Source organism: Muntiacus reevesi, chromosome 4, assembly GCF_963930625.1.
Source record: "Muntiacus reevesi chromosome 4, mMunRee1.1, whole genome shotgun sequence".
Taxonomy (NCBI): Eukaryota; Metazoa; Chordata; class Mammalia; order Artiodactyla; family Cervidae; genus Muntiacus; species Muntiacus reevesi.
In genome coordinates, this window is record NC_089252.1 from 150,904,011 (window position 1) to 150,926,053 (window position 22,043).

The 22,043-nt window shown below is 43.2% G+C and overlaps 1 protein-coding gene across 2 annotated transcripts in view; it reads right to left on the bottom strand.

The window, feature by feature from the left end:
* Positions 1 to 20,588, bottom strand: part of ANO6 (anoctamin 6) — a 230,399-nt gene extending 209,811 nt beyond the window's left edge. Inside the window, exon 1 of one of the 2 annotated variants that reach the window (XM_065934572.1) lies at positions 20,131 to 20,588. In XM_065934572.1, coding sequence (XP_065790644.1) covers positions 20,131 to 20,203 — 73 coding nt within the window. In that variant the 5' untranslated portion in view covers positions 20,204 to 20,588. The remainder of the gene's footprint in view (positions 1 to 20,130) is intronic. The other variant, XM_065934571.1, reaches the window with a different exon arrangement.
* Positions 20,589 to 22,043: the final 1,455 nt, after the last annotated feature.

Here is a 22,043-nt window from a genome sequence, read left to right on the forward strand (position 1 = left end):
GTCCTTCCGAGAGCCTCCTGAAAACCCATCCACTTGCAAAGTCTTTCACTCACTCATCTTCTAATGGCTACAATAAAAATAAGGCAGGAATCATGAAGAACATTGGCGAAGGCAATGGCAACCCACTCCAGTACTCTTGCCTGGAAAGTCCCATGGATGGAGGAGCCTGGTGGGCTGCAGTCCATGGGGTCGCTAAGAGTCGGATATGACTGAGAGACTTCACTTTCACTTTTCACTTTCATGCATTGGAGAAGGAAATGACAACCCATTCCACTGTTCTTGCCTGGAGAATCCCAAGGATGGGGGAGCCTGGTGGGCTGCCGTCTATGGGGTCGCACAGAGTTGGACATGACTGAAGCGACTTAGCAGCAGCAGCAGCATGAAGAACATGAACAGAAGTTTTTACTATTCTGTCATCAAAAATCAAGTATGATTTTATATGGTCACTGGATTTCCCTGACCAATCAACTTTTAAGTTACAGGGAAAGCTTTATATAGCACTTATACTGGATTCAAGTATTTTGTGATTATTTCTATAAAACAGGACAAAAAAAAAAACCCCTTAGTATAATCTTCCTTTATATACTATTCCTACAAGAAAATAAGCTTCCAAGTTAAGTTATTTAAATATTTCTTTACAACACACTCTTCCAGGAGATTAAATGAAAGACAACGTGTACTATGTCTGAATCTCTTATTTAAACTGCAGTAAAGAATTACACCAAAAAGTGCATCTATAATCATCTCTAATAAAAACAGAAAGAAGGTAAATTCAATCACTCTTTTATATCTGAGGAGAGAGATTTGTAGAAAAATAAAATGCTTTATTCTAGGTTGTCATGAACAGATAATACTAAGAAAATGGTGCTTTTAAAAGTTCAGAATGTGGGCCTTTCCTGATGGTCCAGTGGTTAAGGGTCCACACTTCCACTACAAGGGGCACAGGTTTGATCCCTGGTCAGGGAACTAAGATCCCATATGCTACATGTTCTGGCCAAAGAGAAAAAGAACAAAAACAAAAAATGAATGCACAGATGGACAAGGTGACTCCTATGTACAATAAATTCATTTTGACTTCAAAAAGTTACAGAGCAATTTGTCACCATATTTTATTAGCCAAATAATCCCTTACTACTTGTGGACAAATAAAGTCACAGATTATGGATTTTCTACATGTGTTTACAAAATATTAATACATACATTTCTATTCCAGTAGCAGATTAAAAGTCAGCAGTCATATCAGCTTTTTTCAAAGGCATGTGAAACATTGTAACCTTAGATATTATATAAAATTTTAAATTCTGAAGGGAATCTTTCTCAATCTCTCTTCAGCTTCACATGTGAAAGCTTAATAAAATGAACAACAAGGACACACACTAGTGTCCTCAGAAGTCTGATAAAAAACCTTAGTCTGCCTATTCACAGCATTCATCACTTTTCTAAAACAATTAAAATGTGAACCTGATGTCTTCTAGGTTCTGTCCCCACAGGGTTAGGGCTGTCTTGCCTGTGTGTTCACCTTAGCTAATGTCCCTCACCAAACGCAGGTGAAGAACCCTCTTTCCATCATATACAGCCTCTCCCATTTCCAAAGACAGTCAGCCTGGCCCAAGGGGATTCAGGATGAGGCTGTGGAGACGGCCTGGGAGGAAGCAGGCCTGAGAGCAAGTGCCTGGACTGAGCCCAGCGCAGGAGCCAGGAGGCAGGCCACCTGCCAGAGGATGTGGTGACCCAGGAACGCAAAGGCAGACAAGCAGGCTGGCTCAGAAATGCCATCAGCATCACGAAGGGAAGGGGAAAGCTCGGAGCGGTTCTCCACTTTTTAGATTTTCAGCACATTTTCAAATACTGGAAATTTTGACTGGGGACTTTTCTCAAACGTGTACATGCACAAGGCTGAGAATATATCCACTTTCCATATCGAAGAACAGGGAAAGAAGGGTTCCAGCCCCAGCTATCACACTCTCAGCTGAGCACCAGCTCAGCTCAGCTACCCCGATGCTCCGCTTGGCCCCTTCTCAGCCCTGGGAACTGCTTTTGAATAGAACTGTTTACAGCCAGGCACAGACTCCTACCAGGGCCCAGAAGGTGGTGTGCCCACATTCCAGTACACACTTGATCTCTCTTAGGCGCTGGGCTGAAGTCACATTTCCTATCTCTTATTGCTGGAAACTGTATCCCACTCTTAGAGTCAGCATGCGTGACTAATGCAATGGAGTGAAAAGAAATACATTTTGATGGAAAACTGCCAAAATTTAAGGTACCACTGGTAGAACAGCTCAAGAAAGGGACAGAGATACAGCTCGTGTTACCAAATAAGGGGACACGGGCGGCCTATGGGGGCCTGGCAAGGGGCAGGGGGCTCCACACACAGGAGGAAGGGCTTCACTTCCCACGAACGGGAGAAACGAGGAGACGCTGATGAGACTGAGACAGGACTGAACAGCTCGAGAGACGGGCGTTCTAGGCACGTTTCCGAGAGGAGCTTAGGCAACTAGGGATCAAAGACGGAAACGAAACGTTAAGCACAAGGCTGACAATGCGCTGATACTAAAAGTTCAGTTATAAAATCCTGCTTGCCTGGAGTCAGAATTGGTTCCAGGCTGCTGAGTGGCTGAGCCAGGAGGTGGGAATCAAGGGGGTGGGAGCAGGGGGGGTTGCGGGGGGGTCAGTGGGGGTTGGTATACTGGGAAGGTTGGAATCCAGTGGAATCTAACAGCCTGCTTTAATTCGAGCAGTGCAGATGACTAACAGTGGAAACCAGACTCAAGAAATCATGAGTCACCCTTAAGAGGAACCAGCGTCAGTGTCAATAACTTCTCTGGGAACTTGGAACACATGTGCTAGAACAAATATTTTGGAACTGAATATCTTGCACCAACATTGAATCACTCCTTCATTTTGGATAGATCACTATAAATGTCCTTGTTTTCGGAGCTCTTCAATTACCAAATGAGGCTAATAATAACTGTTTAGATATTTTTACCAGTTAAAAAAAAGTCAGTAACAACTGACCTTTTGGAAGAATGAATTATTATTATACTTGAACTTCTTACCCTGGAGAAAAGTGCCCACAGTCCACCCTGGACTGTAAAATTGTTAGTGGGTTAATGCTCAGAATGAACGTGCTGTTTGTTTTCAAACCACAGCAGGGCAATTAAAATCTGAATTTCTATAAAATGAGATATGAGTTCATTTTCCTCACACATTCTCTCCCAACTTAAAGAAAACATTCGCTAATTTCCTATTACAGGCAAGGCATTGTATGAGCTTCTAAAAAGATTACAAAAGTACAAAAATAACAAAGATCAAAAAATATTTGACCTTAAAGACAGAATCAAAAGGCTAAGTATTGTTAGTTTGCTCTTTATCAGAGATGTAATATGTTAAGACTTAAATCAAAATATTTTTCCAGATATTCTTACAGCTAAAATATACTAAACATTCATCCACAACATGGATGAACTTCAAAAAGTACTCTGCTAAGTGAAAGAAGAATACACAAAAGACTAAATTCTCTATGACTTCATTTATATGGAGTTTAAGAACAGGTGAAACCAATTTATGTAGTATATATCCTTAAGTGTTTGCCTGGATTGTGGGAGGGGGTGGTGACAGCTTGAATTGAAAGGGTGATGAAAATGTCCTCTGTCTTATTTTGGGTGGGTGGTTATACAATTGTCAAAACTTACCAAACTGAACATTTAACTGCATCTTACAGGATGTGAAATATGTCTTTTACATGCTAAAAAAAAAAAAACTACTTAACTAAGTAAACATTACCAGGAGTGGAGGGTTCAGATAAAAATCATGGCAAAGGGTTAATGGCATCTCTAGATCTCAATGGCATTTATAAGAAAACAGTCTCCATCTGTAAGGGACTAGTTGTAATGGATATGACAATAAGTTTAACAATACAACCATACTGCCTACTAAATTTCAGTCAAGTATGAAAGATTCTAACAAAGAAAAACAACAGGATGTTTTAAGAGTAAATGGAAACAATTTGCATCTGTTTCTTTCTGCCCTATCAACCGAAAACACAAAAGTAGTTTTAATTTGCATCTTCCCTACTACTCCAGGAATTCAGTTGGTAAAGAATCTGCCTGCAATGAAGGAGACCTGGGTTCGATTCCTGGATCAGTAAGATACCCTGGAGAGGGAAATGGCAACCCACTCCAGTATTCTTGCCTGGAGAATTCCAAGGACATTCCTGGCAGGCTACAGCCGATGGGGTAGCAAGAGTCAGACACAACTAAGCAACTAAACCACCGCCACATACTACTCTAATATCAGGGTGCTTTGGCTATTCACAGGGAAGGAATTCTAGAGAATGTTTCTTTTTCATATTTATTCTAGCTTAAATATTTTTTTATTGATGTGTAGTTGGTTTACAATGTTGCATTAATTTCTGCTGTAAGGCAAAGTGATTTTTTTACATTCCTTTCCATGGTTTAACGTAAGGATACTAAATGTATTTCTCTGTGCTATACAGTAGGACCTTATTTATTAGAAAGTGTTACAGAAGACTTCCTGCAGTGCAGGAAATCCAGGTTCAATCCCTGGTTTGGGAAGATTCCTTGGAGAAGGAAATGTCAACCCACTCCAGTATTCCTGCCTGGGAAATTCCATGGATAGAGGAGCCTGGCGGGCTGCAGTTCATGGGGTCACAAGTGTTGGACACAAGTTAGTGACTAAACTGCCACCACCACCACACTAGTTATAGGATTTGTCAAGGGGAGAAATTCTTGAATATGTATCTCAAAGTCTCTGTGAGGCTTTTCCACCCTCACACAAATTCTGATTCATGCCTCAGGGGCTTGGTTATGACTCCCAGCTAACTTTGGTCACTTCCAAACAGGAATGAGTCACACCCCTCAGCTGGTGGGGCAGGAAGACAAGCTTCTTGGCTGAGAATCTAGAAAAGAGGAAAGGGTGGGGCACGGGGAACAAGAGGTACGTGCCCCACCTCCCCATCCGTCCTCCTCCTCTGGAAGCTCAAGGAAAATACACAGAATTGCTTGGGCCATACCTCACCTTCTCCTTCAACTTCCATCAGAACACTAGGCTGAACTGAGCCACAAAGAAAGAGAAAAAGCAACTGCGAGTGACCCACTAAGCTTTTCTCCTTTCCAATCCAGTGCTTGGGCTTCCCTGGTGGCTCGGCTGGTGAAGAATCCGCCTGCAATGTGGGAGACCTGGGTTGGATCCCTGGGTTGGGAAGATCCCCTGGAGAAAGGAAAGGCTACTCACTCCAGTTTTCTGTCCTAGAGAATTCCATGGACTGTGTAGTCCATGTGGTCACAAAGAGTCGGACATGACTGAGTGACTTTCCCTTTCACCTGACTTCCCTGGTGGCTCAGACAATAAAGAATCTGCCTGCAGTGTGGGAGACCTGGGTTTGATCCCTGGGTTGGGAAGATTCCCTGGAGAAGGGAAAGGCTACACACTCCAGTTTTCTGTCCTGGAGAATTCCATGGACTGTGTAGTCCATGTGATCACAAAGAGTCAGACATGACTGAACGACTTTCACTTTGACTTGACTTCCCTGGTGGCTCAGATGATAAAGAGTTTGCCTGCAATGCGGGAGGCCCGGGTTCAGTCCCTGAATTGGGAAGATAACCTCGAGAAGGAAATGGCAACCCACTCTAGTATTCTTGCCTGGAAAATCCCATGGATGGAGAAGCCTGGAGGGCTACAGTCCATGGGGGGTTGCAAAGAGTCGGAGACAGCTCAGTGGCTTAACACTTTCCCTTTCAATCCAGGGCTAACATTTTAGCCAATCTACCAAGGGGTACAGAGATACAGGCCCCCGGGCACAGCAGCAATGCCACCTGCTCACCTTTGCAAGGTGCATTAACAGCTACTGAAATCAACACCAACAAAGCTGCCACATGGAGGATCCCCCAGTAACACTGGAGCTGTGAGCCTGGAACCACGTGTGGTGTTGTACACATTAATCTAATGTTCATCTTGAACCTTCTCGAAGACGTGCCTTTTAAAGACTGTAGTCTAAGGTCATGCTATTTTAAGAATTATGAGAACAACAGCTGCACTTGTCAGCCATCCCCCAGGGAGGGCCCAGTCCTCTGACCGGGCTTCGGACATGCCCCACTTCTGTTCTTGGCTCTGCTGTCCTGGTTCTGCCTCTTTTTTCACAATCTTTAAATATAAATTTGCTGGTGACTGGTAAATTTGCTGGTGACTGGGTGGCATGTCTGTCTTCCCTGCCAGCGGGCCTACTCATCAAGGGCAGAGACTGTTTCTTCTGTCTTGTATACTGAATTCCTAGTGCCCAGCACAACGCCTGGCACAGAGAGCGTGCGGAATAGACATTAGGTAAATAAAAGGATTTCCATGTGTGTGTGTGGGGGGGGGGGTGGGTAGTATTTGATTATTTATTAGACTATAAGCTCCATCAGAGATGGGATCTTCTCTACCTGGTTCTGTGCCCTCAGACCTTAAACAGCACATGACCTGTAGGAGGTCTTCAGAAAATATTCACCAAATTAATAAAAATTGTGAGATGAGATCAAGCCAGCTCAGAGCTAAATGAAATCTCTGCACATGACTTTTTAAAAAAGCAACAAACCTGATCTGATCTATGAAGGCCACTGCTAGCAATACCATGATCAGCTTTCAAAGGGATTTTTGTGTATGTGCCAAATAAGTTAGTCTAGATTGTGACTGAACTCTTCCAAATAAGCATTTTGAAGTACAAAACAAGCCACTAGCCACAGTTGAGGCAACTGTAAGCCTCAAGAAAACCATGATTACCCCATTGCTCAAAAGCCAATTGCTGTGTTGCTCACCATTAAGGGCGGATGGCAAGGCATGTTAGAAATGTTCCCGTCTCCTCTGTGACTTGGAAGCTGCAATATGCCCATTATAGAAGCATGTACCCAGTGAGCACCAAACACTATCTAAATTTAAATGGAGGCAGGAAATATGAGCCAGCCAGGCATCTTGTGGATGGAGCATAGGCTGAAACCCAGGGGACAAGAAACGCAGTTCTAAGTGCCGTAACTGAAGGATGTAACTCTGGCTTTTATTGAAGTCTCCTCTAGGGAAGGCTTACGTATAACACAGACAACAGTAAACTCTATTTGGGGATCAAAGAAGCCTTCCTCCCTCTCCTTTGCTCTCGCCCACCCAAAAGGAATGGAATGTCTAACTTTTCTTAGGTCTGATGCTGCTGGAGGGGGACCTGGCAGTGCTCCATTTCTAACAAACCGATATAGGCTGACTCATTCCCAAATGTCAAGCTTATAAAATGAGAAACCTTATTTCATATACCTATTTTGCAAATTATATATGGTCTATTTCCTTATTTTATATCACTAAATTTAAAGCAATTCAAACCAGAAGGGTAACAATTTCTTTACGTGTTCATGTTTTGTCATTTTGAGCTGTGTCACATTCATCTCTTTTAACAGGTTTTTTTTAATTTGACTTCAAACTTTTCAATAAAACTCAACAGAAATTTTAGTCTTGTGGGAAAATTAAACATTTCAGAATTTTCCCATTAAAAATAACTGATCATTCACACGATAAGTAAAATTACATATTTCTTTAAAACTACCTATCTTATTAAATGGTTATTTTATTAAAAGTTCACATGATCAATATCAACAATTACTTTTTAGGCCTTGATGAAAGATACTTTCAATAATCTTAAATTTGTCAGATTAAGAGACGCTATTTCTTACACATTCTCTTTAGTGTAAAGCTTATCAAAGTATCACTTAAATTTCATTTCGAATTTTTATCCTATATTCTCCTACCTTTCTTACTAAAATTATATATATTCATGATATAATTCTACTGTGAAATGCATCTACTGGAAAATCCAACTTAGGTTATGCTAGTCACTAGTATTTCTTCCGGTGGCTCAGTAGTAATGAATCAGCCTGCAATGTGGGAGACCCAGGATCGATCCCTGGGTTGGGAAGATCCCCTGAAGAAGGGAATGGTAACCCACTCCAGTCTTCTTGCCTGGGGAATTTCATGGACAGAGGAACCTGGAGGGCTACTAAGAGTCCAGTACGGTCCAGAGGGTCACAAAGAGTCAGATACAACTGAGAGACTAACGCACTTTTTATATTTCTCCATTTTTAACTGTTTCATAATGAACACCACTATTATTTATTGGCCTATTATGTGCCTGGAACTGTCCCTCATCCTTTGATATGTCAGTTTTAAACTTTATAAAAATCTTATAAAGCATATATCATTACCCCTTCTGTATTATTATCTCTACTCATTTTTCTGATCTGGAATCCAAGGTTCCGCAGTTACACGAGCCTATCCAAGGGTCGATCTGTATCCAACGTCCCACCTTTCCAATTACACCATACCACTCTTCAACAATCAATATCTTTCATTCATTGCCTAACTCATTCACCAAGATTGTATTGATCACCTACTCTGTGTCAGGCATTATGCTGCTCACTGAGATAATGGCTCTCAAGATGCCCTTAGTTTAATGAAAAAGACAAAAACAACAATGAGCTGTATAAATGGAAGAGTAGTAAAATCTCTAATAAAAAGCAAAAGAGATACACTTGAGTTAAAACACAGGAAAAAACAGCTATCCACAATACTAACATTAGCTCCTAATTATGGAGGGCTTTACTCTATTAGACACCACAATCCTGCAAAGTAAGCTGTTTAAAATTATGTCATTTTTGACATAATCACCCTTGAATATGTTCTAATATTAACTCCATTTTACAGAGGAGAAAGTTACATTAATCACTCAAGGTCACCCAGCTAGTGAATTTATATAGGTTAGAATTTGAACTTTTATCTGCATAAAACTTAAAGTTAAGTAGTGGTGGCCTCCATCTCGGCAGACCCAGGCTAAGGGCCTGATGAAAATTCTGGGACAGGGCAAGACAACAGACCCTGAGGAGAATGACCGGCCACTGAGGAGCAGGAGGAGCTGGTGTGGGATAAATTAAAAGGACCACAAACCAGCAGAATGGCCCCTTTCTCCCTCATCACATACATTTGCGGTCCAATAGGAAGCAGGTCCACAGCCTTGGCCAATGTCAGGCTATCTGTAAAAGATGGTGAAAATAATCTTTCAACACAGGGAAGAGTCATCCTCTTTTACCTCCAACGTAAGTACCTCTAATGAAAGTGAAGTTTTCATCTGTACATCCAAGCCTCAAGTAAAGACCACTTTCACCTGATCCCTAATATCTACACTTATGCAAGGCTTGGTTGGTGGTTAGGGATCCTGGGGCCTCGTCTCTCCTCCCCTCTGGATCAAAGAAGATGTCGATCCCCAAGGCATCCCCCAACCCTGCGAGAGTGGGTTTAAGTATGCCGGGCCAACAAAGGCCAAAAAGGTCCTCTCTCAGAGACCCAGGGATAATCTTCGAAGATATTAAGAGAATGTGGGGCCAAGACTGACAGTGCCTGCAAACACAACTGTCAGAAATTGGGAGAGGGCTGGTGGGAAGAATGTCCAAGAGGTTTTTTTTAATGTCGTGCTAGGCCTTCTTTGTTGCACTCAGGCTCTCTCTAGTTGCCATGAACAGGGACTACTCTTCACTGTGGTGCACGGGCTTCCCACTGTGGTGCCTTCTCTTGTTGCCAAGCACAGACTCAGATGCATTTGAGCTTTAGTATTTGCAGCATATGGGTTCAGCAGTTGTGGCACATGGGCTAAGTTGCTCCGCGGCATGGGAAATCGTCCCACACCAGGGACTGAACCCATGTTCCTTGCATTGCAAGGCAAATTCTTAACCACTGGACCATCAGGGAAGCCCTCACAGAAGTTGTTAACATCAGGTCAATAATCATTCCTTCATTGCCTTGTGACTGCCCTTTCTCCGTGGAATGCTGAACTCGCTGAAATCCTCCAGGATCCACCATTCAGTAGAGACAAAGGGATCACAGAGAATACTGGGCACTGATAATCTCATCATCAGTCATTCCCTCACTCAGTCCTCCGGTGATATTCCAAAAGCTCAATTTGTAATAAAAGCTATTCACCTCTTACTTAGAAGTCTCCTTCCTCTCTTCCTGTGCACACAATTACATGGTGACACACGGGGGCTGGCGGCAATTGGGAGAATGGGAAAAGCCACAGGTGCTCCCGATGAAAATACAATCTTACATTTATGAGTCATTTATCGGGAGCCCACAAAGTGTCCGCTGTTGGAATCTTTTGCTAAGATTCCCTGAAAGAGATTCCCCCTGAAATAGGTTTCCTGGAATCTGAAGAACATTATCATCCTGTCTGAAGATCGGTAAGAATATAGGAAAACACACAGTAATTATCTCTTTGCAGAAACCACATGCAACTCTTTTATCTTTAAGTATATGTGTCTGCAGCCCAGCCACGGTCATGATCTCCCTTAACCTGACACTTCTCGGGCAGTTCCTGCACGCATTATGCGACAGAGCAGCACAAACCAGACAGCAGGGAAGGACTTAGGGCTCTCCGAGGTGAAGAGGAGCAGTTCCTACGACTGCTGTTAAGTGAAAGAATTCACTATGATGGTGCTATTGTAACTGCCACTCAGGTAGGATGAGTGAAAAGGCCCCATACCCAGCACTGCTGGGGCTTCCCAGGTGGCACGAGCGGTAAAGAACCCCCATGCCAATGGAGGAGACATAAGAGACGTGGGGTAGATCCCCGAGAGGAGGGTATGGCAATCCACTCCAGTATTCTTGCCTGGAGAATCCCACGGACAGATGGCCTGGCTGGCTGCAATCCGTAGAGTCACAAACAGTTGGACACGACTGAAGCCTCTTCTTAGCAACCCCACAAGGCTGAAAACACAGGCGGTGAAGTCAAGAAACTTGCTCCAGGTGATAGATTCTAGGGGGCCAAAGCCAACCGCTAATTCAGGTCTTCCATCTACAGGCCTGTCTTCCCTCCTCACAGCTCTGTATTAGCTCAGGCTTCACAGGCTCTTTCTTCCTTCTGCTTTAAAACTGTCCTCTTTAGGGAGTAACTCACCCCCAGTGAATCCAAGAGGCTCTGTCTTTAAAATCTTCTACTTTCCCTAAGGAACATCTATGATCAGTGAGCTTACACTCTTTCTTCACTATCTGTATTGCTTAGAAACAAGGTGGGTTTGATTTGTTGATTTTTGGTTTTTTGCTTGTTGGCTTTAGAAAAATAAGAGTATCTTATGTTTAACACAGATTGAGCATTCAAGGCTTGTTTAATGAATAACAGTAGAAGGAAATAAAAATACAACAAATGGCTGCAATTGTTTAAAATCATAATATAAATTATAGCAAAACATTTATAATAATGTTAAGGGTTTACATGTGGGGAGGTTGTATTATTTTTGTTTTAAATTTAGTGGGGAATAACTTTTATTAGAAACCACGCAAATCAGAAAAAAGTAAAAATAAAAACTTGTCTTAGTTTATGTCTGTGTGATGCCACAAGAAAAATCTCACCATCATCTTGTCTGTGCCAAGCCAAAGATTATTTTTCAAACATCTAGATAGAATGTCTGAAGAAATCATAAAAAAATAAATTATGTAAATACAATGTTAGTTTATGTAAAACAAGCTTTATAAACAAACCTATAATTTGCATAATTGTACTTTGTGACAGAACATCTATTTACATGACTTTGACCTCTGGCTCAAGTTCTGCCAAAGTTAAAATAAAAATTATAGAAAAGAGAATTTTAATGACTAATATCCTTTTTTCCCCCAATTTCAAGTATTTGCATTTTCAAATAATGTAGGAGACAGTAGAGTTTCAATGTTCTAGATTGAAAGCATTAAATATAAAAGCAACATCTGGACTTCACAAAAGAATACATTTTCTTCCATTTGTACTTTTGGCTGCTGAACAACTTACTGTAGCAAGTTCCTTCAATTAATATTCAGACATGTAGCCAGGGCAGTAATAAGTACCATGGCAGAGAAAGTTGCCTATTAACCCTTCAACTTGTCTTCTGTGTAAACATTCCGTCTGATTTGGGGCTGAATAGTGTTTGGATTGCTCTTTGGCACATGTCCAAAATATTCTATTGTTGACATTTTCATCAAGCAGTCTTTTTAAACTGGCTACTTCTTCAGATGGGTGCTAAGTAATTTTAGTTGCATTTTAAAAAGCAAGACAAAATTAAAGGAAAAACAATAATGACATAAAACAATGACTACACTGTATTAAAATCTCACAATCTCTACATTTACATATGAGTTACCAATCAGTCAAGAAGTACATTTCCTTGGTTGAAGGTGACTGTAAATATATTTTTGTTCTAAAACTAGTGATTTTTGCATAGACCCAAACCCTGAATGATTTGTATCAAAAGCAGATCAACCAGCTTATAACTTGTAACAAAAAGGCTTCCAATTACATTCCAAAATGTCATCTCTTACAAATGTTTGGGACTCTGTGAAAAGCATTATGATATTTAGGCTGTAGGGTACAAAGGAAATAAGCTAGCACTTCTCCCTCTAAGGATACACAGTTTGTTAAAATGTGCTAAAGTAACTGGAATGCAAAACACAAAGTGATGTGTATGATAGAAGAAAACCCAAAGAATTAGCTAGAGTGGAAACTTCTATAAAATACAATGATTTTAATCTAACTTGCTACAAATAACACCGAGAGTTTAAGACCATCCTTTAACTAAACACTAGACTGGGACTTCCCTGGTGGTCCAGTGGTCAAGACTCCATGCTTTCACTGCAGAAGGAGCGGGTTGGATCCCTGGTCAGAGACCTCAGATCTCACATGCTACTTAGCGTGGCCAAAAAGTATAAATCAAGCTAGACTGTGGCGTTCTTAACAATATATTATAATCTTCCTCCAAGAATGTCAGAATTTAAATAGCATCTCTGAGGGTAATCTTTACAGAAGTCTAAATTTCTTCGTTTCTAAAAGAAAGGAAAAAAAAAAAACACATGGCAATCAACATATGTGATTGTTGCAACCTCTTGAGAAAAAAATAGGGGTAGGGTAGTGTGTGTAGAACTCTTTCCCTCTTTTAGTGCTGTTTGTGTCAGATCCAAAGAACAATGAGACAGCTAAGAAGAGACTGGGGAATCTTTTGGAAAGCAATTTTCTGACTTGAGAGTTAGAACATGGAAGATACATTGTGACTGTGGATTTAAAACTGAAAATAACAAAAAGTTTATGCAACAGGGTAAGACTGACTATGCTCAGAGAGGATTTTAAGAATAGTTTGCTTTTTAGCCGTCATATTCCTGGTAGGGAATACACACACACACATACATGCACATCACATACATAAGAGCCCCTTGTCAGAGCAAATAAGGCAAGGACAGCATCGAGGATGATTTGCTGAGAAATCAGGCAACATTTAGGAATGCTCAGAACACTCCACTATTTTAACCCCATCCCCTCACCTATCTGGCCATTCCTTGAGGGCCAGCATTGCCTCTGTAGAGCCAGCCTGGATCCTCCTAAGCAAGGTTACATATTTTGTCCTTGGTGCCACCGTGACACTGGTACACATCTTGATCACAGTCTAGCATTAATCACAGACGACTGCGTTATCTATTCACATATCCACCTCCTTCCCAGATAGTGAGGAACCAGAAGGTCAGAGACCACAGAACCTAGCAGACGGCCTGGAAGAATATGTACAATCAGCACTTTTATGATAGATGACTGTGGGCATCTCCAAGTGCCAAAGAAAAGAACTGCACAATGGCCATAAAAACCACTAACCATTATGCTTATTATTTACTTAATTAAATTTACTTAACTTACATAAATTTATTTAATTCTTTTAATTATTCAGAGTAATTCATTTCTTCTTCCTTTCAACAATGATTTACTTGGTTTCCACTAAAGATATCAAGCATCATTCTAGGCAGTGAACGTGACCCAGTCATGTCCAACTCTTAGAGACCCCATAAGTCATACAGTCTATGGAATTCTCCAGGCCAGAATATTGGAGTGGGTAGCCAATCTCTTCTCCAGGGGATCTTCCCAACCCAGGGACTGAACTCAAGAGGGGATTGAACCTCCTGCATTGCAGGAGGATTCTTTACCAGCTGAGCCACCAGAGAAGCCCAAGAATATTGGAGTGGGTAGCCTATCCATTCTCCAAGGGATCTTCCCGACCCGGGGTCTTCCCGACCCGGGGTCTTCTGCATTGCAGGCAAATTCTTTAGTAGCTGAGCTACCAGGGGACTAGCTTAGAACAGAAAACACACAAAACACTGCAGAAAGTTTATTACATTTTAGAGGAGGGTGAGAAAGAGAGAATTTTCTTAAATTACAGGAATGGAATGTCTATAACATTTGGGATATTTTACATGACCTAGTCTCAACCCTCAAGAAATTTACATTATAGTTGGTGGATTAATTAATGCAAAGATAATGAACAACAAAAATACAAGGTGAGTGCTAACTGTGTGGAATAGAAAAATTAAGGATGTGAGCATCCACTGGTGGGCACTTTGGGCTTAGAGAGATGAACAATAGCTTTCTGGAACTGTAATGGGTTTGGAAGGGGAGGGAGCTACTGAGAAAGAGAATGAGAGTCTGGTATTGCTGGGAAGGGGAATGATCTGAGCTAGAGCAGAAGAGAAAAGTGTAAAGCTTGCAGAACAATGCAAAATTCTCCTCTCCTGCACATCTGTTCTCCACCTCCTGCCATTAATTTCCACCTAATCTCTCAGCTCAAGTCCCCACCTAGGACTCCTCTCTGTTTGCCGGAAGCCTTCAGTCTCCAAGACCTTATAGGTGCTGCCTCTCTCACAAGCTCTCAGCTCCACTTCTATCCCCATGACCACCACTGACCATTTCTGAACGTGACCACCAGAAAGGCTTACCTCGACCATCTCCCCCTCTCCAACCCATTTCCCAATGCACTGCCAGGGAGACCTTTCCAAAAGCAAATCTGATTCTATCACTCCTTTCCTAATCATCTTTCATGAGCTCCAGATCACCTACAGCTGGGGTCCCCAACCCCCGGGCTACAGACCATCCCTTGCATTACTGCCCGAGTTCTGCCTCCTGTCAGATCAGCAGCAACATGAGATTCTCAGAGGAGCATGAACCCTATTGTGGTGAACTACGCATGCAAGGGATCCAGGCTGCATTCTTCTTATGAGAATCATCCTAACTATCATCCCCCACCCCATCCATGGAAAACCTGTCTTCCTCGAAACCAGTCCCTGATGCCAGCTGGGGACCACTGACCTACAGGGTTAAATCCAAAACCCTTAAAATGTTTGGAGGATTCTTCATGGTGCCACATTTTCCTGCCTTCCCAGACTCGTCATTGCTCTCCTCCACCACAGGCAATACTTGGAACTCCAGACTTTCTGCCTGCTTGCTGCTTCAACATCTGGCTCAGCACTCTCTGTGCAGCCGTCTCCCATCCTCCTCCATGGCTGTGGATGTACTTCCGTAACCGCACTTACTGCAGATGGCTGGTTCCGTGGAACCCACTCTCTACGGCCAGGGCATGTACCTTACTCTCCCCACAACAAGCTCAGCACTTAATCCTACAACTAGCACAGGTTTGCCCAACTAATGGTGACAAAGCAAAACTGGTACAAGAATCAGATTTGCAAGGGATTAAAGGTAAATTTTGTAGTGAGGGGACAGAGATAGTGCAGAAGATATGTCCATATAAAAATGCAACAGTAAAAGGAAAGCTAACAAAGACACTTGAGAGGTAGAGCTGGACTACTGCCTCGCAGAGGTAATAGGCCTCTTCCCACCCATCCTCCATTCCAGTGACAGGACTATTAACTGTGGGCTCAGAGAGTAAACTCTAGCATAGGCAGTCTGGAATCCAAAGTAGTCAAAAAATGTCACCAGCCATTTCAGTAAATGAAGTTGTTACTGCCATAAACTCATCAACCACTGTAGCCACCTCATGATGAACTCTGAAGGGCATTCAGGATGGAGGAAAAATAGGATACTGGTCCTAGATAACAGTTAAGATGAATATCAAAGGAATGATTTCAATAAGCCCAGATTCTTGCATTCTCCTATACACAGAAACGCACTAAAACCTCTACCTTGAGATATCTGGTTTTTGTGATTAGCAGTAATCTTTTGATGTTCTTGTTTCTTCTTGTTTTTCATGTTTTTTTAAGCAAGAAAACTCCTATATATCCTGGGTCCTCCCTTGCCTCTTTGAAACAGTCCCTCAAAGCTACCTGAGAGGCTATCAATCCAGGCTATGGTTCTCAGTAAGCTCCCGAACAAAACATAATTCTCAACTTTCAGGTCATGCTTTTTTTTTTCCAGCTGACCCAACCAACCACCTAAACAAAAACCTTTTGTCTGAACCATCTGAAGTGTTCCTGATAAGCCTTCCTTTTGGAGAATACTTTTCATCCCTCAGCTAAGTTTGAACACTGGAAATGCAAGAAACAAAACAGCATACTAAATATCTACATTCTGACTATAACAGACATTTGTATCACTTTCTACACCAACAGGAAGAGATGTTAATTCAATTCGCTGATTAATGAGATGGCAGGATGTGGGGGTAGTGCTTCTGGAGGCAAGGCAGCTAAGGACCTTCTGCACACCAGACACACGGAACCTACCTTGACTGTGATCTCCATCGGCACCAGTGCAATAAAGGCCATGAGCCAGATACCTCCTGCCATCACTGCCCTAAAGTAACATCTGTGATTCATTGTTAGAAATGATTAAAATAAGTGCCATTTTGCAACAATGCTCCTATGCCATTAGGCTCTTTCACAGGCCTCTGGCGATTATTTCATGCTAAACAAGGAAGCAAGCCTTACACTTAAAGCGGGGCAGAGCAAATCCCAGTCTACTAGAAGGCACACTTCTGTTTATGTACATAAAACATTTCTATGATGTAATCAGGGGCCACATCTAGTTTAAATAGTTTTTCTTTTTGTCTCTTGCCAATTAATTGATGATAGAGGTTTTACCCAGGAAATTGCGTCAAAATAACTCTTCTGCTCTGAGTTACAAAGTTAATAGCTATAGAGAAGTTTCATAGAAACCTTCAGTAACTGAGTGGGTTTTAAACGATTACACAACTCTCAATAGTGACAAGTGCTGGGAGAAATATGTCATAGGTTTAGCAGAGCCCTACCTTACAAAACTAGAGGTAGAGCACCAGAGTCTTCTCTCCCATAGTTGGTAATTATAATTATTTCATAAAAGGTTATATACCATTAGTCTACTTCTGGTAAGCTCTAAAAAAGCTTATTTTACAATGACAAACTTTCCACTGGTATGCTAAACATCTCCTGATATAAAATCACTGCAACCCACATTAAATTTGTATAACAACTCCAAATTGTTGAAACCTGGTATTTGTTGACTGACACAAAATATGTTGACTTGACCCCTGTATAATTAATTATAATTAATATATTATATTATATATATAATTAATAAAATAATATAAATAATTATTATATTAAGTATTAATATCAGTAGACTCTGAAAGGTGGAATTAAAGAAGAAAAGACATATTTATTTTCTTAAATATATCTACAATGCCTGACTTGATACAACCATCAGGTAAATACAGACTAGCCCAAGTTAGGTTTTTTTCCCCCCTAAAGTGAAATCTCCTGATGGCATAGTTAACAAAGCTCAGTCTTGCTTACTTTAATTTTCATTTGTGAAGGAGGAGATCCAAGCTCAACCCCTGGTTCCAGAAGATCCCCTGGCAAAGGAAATGCCAACCCACTCGAGTCTTCTTGCCTGGAGAATCCCACGGACAGAGAAGCCTGGTGGGCTACAGTTCACCGGGTCGCAAGACTCAGACACAACTTGGTGACTAAAGAATCAGTATTAGTATACTGAGGAAACTGGGTCAAACTGGAGGATATGTGCTCATCTTCTCCTGCCTGAGCACCAAATCACAACTAGCTGATGAACAACCATTGACAAGAAGACACCGGAACCCACCAAAAAAAAAAAAAAAGACCACCCACATCCAAGGACAAAGGAGAAGACACAACTAAATGGTAGGTGAGGCACAATCATGATAAAGTCAAATCCTGTATCTGCAGGATACAAGCTGGAGAACAATAAGACCAAAGAAGATGTCACCCTGTTGTGAAGGTTCTAGGCCCCACATCAGGCTCTCCAGCTTGGCGATCCAGCCAAGAGACTGGGAATCCCCAGGGAATCTGACTTTGAAGGCCTGCAGGATTTGATTACAGGACCTCCACAGGACTGCGGGAAACAGGATTTACTACCACAGCCAGCTAAACAGTAGTATAATAACACCCTGACAGCTGGAGTGACCAGCTGCAAGGGCGTCAGTCTACACAGGTCTGGCAAGTCAGAAAACCTGGGTTTGAATCTTAATAAGCTGTGTGAGAAGTTAGGCAAATCAACCTGTGAGCTTCAGTTTTCTCTCCCATCAAAATGAACACTACTATTTGTCCCCTCCATATGGATGAATACCTAGTGAATTATTCTCAAGTAAATGAAAGTATGGAGTATATAATACCTTCTATTCAATTTGTCTCTGGATTTAAATGAGAAGTGCCTACAACAGCTAAGATATGGAAAGAGAATAATTATCTGTCCACAGGTGAACGAAGAGAGATGATGTGATATGTATAGGTATACACACATGCATATAATATGGGATATTAGAGCCATGAGAAAGAAGGAAATCCTGTCATTTGCAACAACACAGATGGAACTTGAAGGCATTAAGTGAAATAAGACAAAGAGAAATACCGTGTAACTTACATCTAAAATATTTTAAAAAGGTGAACTCACAGAAACACTAAAATGTGGGGGAGACTGGGGAGATGTTACTCAAGGATACACTTCCAATTATAAAATGAATAAGTTCCAGGTATCTAAGCACAGTGCTTGGAGTCAATAACACTGTATCTTTGAGATTAGACCCTAAATGTTCTCACCACAAAAAAGGCATGGTAATTAAGTGACATGCTGGAGGTGTTAGCTGTGGTGATGATCATCTTGCAATATATAAATGTGTCAAACATGTTTTACCTTAAACTTACACATTGTTAAATGTCAATTATATCTCAATAGAGTTGAAAACAACAGAAAAACAAATACATGAGCAGTACCCAAAATGTGAACGAAAAACCACACCTAACTCCTAAAATTACTACTAAAGTTATTACAGAAGACTATATTAGAACATATTAGAGAAGAGTGTTAGTACATAAGCAGGAACTGTTAGGTTATTGAAACTGATTTGGCGTTCAGGAAACTGAGTCGGAGTCTGCCTGGTAATTTAATTGCCAGTCTTCCGGATGGGCTCTATCTGTCATCATTAGCTGACAGTGTTCTCTTTAGGGACCTGACTTTCCACTCCTCCAACTGCTTTCCCCTTCCTCATTTCCTCCCACCCCTTTCAGTTAACTCTTAAATAGCTCTCCCTCAGCTCCGTGCACCACTTCTAAAGCATTTTTATCCAGAAATAGGGCACACAGGGCTTCCCCCCGAGTTCCGGGGCCCCTGGACCGGTAGGAAATGCCCAGCGGTCTACCCTGCCTCAGGGCTTCCTCCGCCGCATCACTTCCCCTGCCAGCGCCGCCGATAGAAAAAGGATCCCGGCCCACGCCCAGCGGCCTCAAATCAGTCCCGGGCCGCCCCACCCAGCCCCAGCCCTCCGCCCCCGGGCCGCGCGTCTGCCTTCACCTAGAGATGGCTTCAGGCGGGTCACACCCCTGCTCGCCTTGCCAGGGCGCGCTCCTTGAACCCCGCCCTCGGGCTGGCAGCCCGCGCTGGCTCCCCGGAATCCCCCGTGCCAGTTCGAGCCGGAGAAAATGACCCAAACTTCTTGTCCTAAGTCAAGGTTTCCACGCGCGGGGGCTCCCCTGTGTCTACGATGCCCGATCAGGGCCCTCGTCCCTCGCCCGTCCCGAAACGGACGCGGAGACCCGCGCCTCCCCGTCCTTTCCCGGGGCCGCCCGCTCGCCCGCCCGCCCGCCGCGAGCTGAGCCGGGAGGCGGCTGGAAGCGACCGCATTGCGGCCGCAGGCGGGCGGCGCGGGCTTCCTTCTCCCGGTCCCTCCGCCCCCGACCTGCCGAGGGCGGATGCGGCGCCCACGCGCAGTCCCCTAGCCCTTGCTGCGTGGGCTGAGGACTTCGGGGACGGGCGCCCGGCCCCGCGCCGCCCTCCCACCCACCCCGGCCCCGGGGAAACTCCTCGCTCACCGATATACCCATCCTCTTCGTCGTCCTCCTCCAGCTCCATTTCTAGCAGAACGTCCCTGGTCATCATGGGCATGTCTCCCCCCGCAGCTGGGAACTCGGCGCAAAGTTGGGGGCTCCCTGGAGTCCGGAACTTGGGCTCTCTAACGGGGCGGGCGCCCGGGCAGGGACGGCAGGGCGCGTCTGACTCCCGGCGCAGGGGCCGCTGTGCTCTGCCCGCGCTCGGTGAGTCCGGACCCGAGTGGTGCGCCCAAGACACTCTGGCCGCCGGAGCCGGGCCGGGCCGGGCCACTGAGCATGCCCAGTGAGCGCCGGGGATCGCTGCGGGATGATTGAACTGCCGCGGCTTTACGAGCTCCCAGAAGGAAGTCAGGCGGAGAGAGGAGGGAGTCGCTGGTGCTCGCGCGGTGCCCGCCAGTGAACTCGCCGAAGGGGGAGGCGAGAGCGTGAACTCCGAGCGAGGCAGCTCTCTGTTTCCAGTTCATATATGGGCACGTCCTGGGCCCGCTCTCTTTGATACCTGCTACGCGAGAGGGGAGAGCGCTGCTGCCGCAGCTCCCAGGAAAGACCCTTTAGGCGAGCGAGTCTGGATGGTGTTTAAAGGCGAAGTGGAGCCCATGGCGGATCTTAAAGTATCAATTCCTCTGACTCCAAGTCGGGGAAACATGAATTCTGTAGGGGAATGGGGAGGTGGCAATTACAGAGAAGAGGCCAAACTCGTAGATAAGAAACAACAGAAGAAAACAAGACCAAGAGAGCGAGATCCAAAGAAACACGTTCACAAGAGGCAGGATTTCCGCATCTGGTGAGGCTAGGTTAGGGACCGGAGAAGCGCCCCCTACTCCCGCCCGTAGGGGCGCGTGCAGGGGGTGGTCAGAAATGATTGCCAAGAGGTCTTCTTGAAAGCTTCATCCTCCGTGTCACAAGGGCATAGGAAGCGAAGAGCTCCATTATGGTTAGGTGTGAGCTGTACTCTTGAGCAGTGTGAAAAACCATCATAACCAGAGGAAACAAAGTACTGAAATAAAGTTGAGGCAGAGAGTATAAGAATGCATTCCTGGTAACAGGAGGGAGCTGTAAGACAAATACAGAGGGATTTCTGCTTTCAGACACATGGGGTAATTTGAACTGCGGGTTCCTGGGGTTGTGCATCAGCAGAAATTTTTTCCAAAGAAGCTGGTGAGTTCCCATGGGTCCATTTTGACTTCTCCAAAGGGCTGGAAGGTGCATTTGAAATCCTTGTTATATTCATTGTTCCCCTAAAACTCATTGAAACTTTTTGTATTTTTTTCCACTTAAGTCCAAAATTGTTATGATAATGAGAATAAATATTCAGACGACACGAAATCTGTGCATTTCATTCTCCTATATACTTATTTCTCATATTTTCTTATGAAAGAAAGCATTGAGATTAACTGTTAGTGGGAGTGGGAAACAGCTATAAATATGCATTATAAGACGTGAAGAAATTACTTTTAAGAAAATATTCAGGAAACATATTTACTTCTTAAGGAAACTTTTGGTGGAAAATTATTTTTAATATAAGGAGAAACCAATACAGCATTTTAAAGATAGGAGACTGAAGGGGAAAAAATGAAGAGAAAAGATTAGTTTCTTTTAGTAAACTTTGCCCCTAATGCTTATAATATGGTTCCTACTAAAATAGAAATTCCAGAAGTATTTTGGTTACATGTGAATGTGATTAACATTCTTTGGATGCATCAGGTCTTAGTTGCAGGATCTTTAGTTGCTCCATGTGAACTCTTAGTTATGGCACGTGATATCTAGTTCCTTGTCCATGAATCGAACCTGAGCCCCCAGCATTGGGAGCATGGACTATGAATCAAACCTCCGCCCCTTGCATTGGGAACATGGAGTCTTAGCCGCTGGACCACCAGGGAAGTCCCTCCCCACCA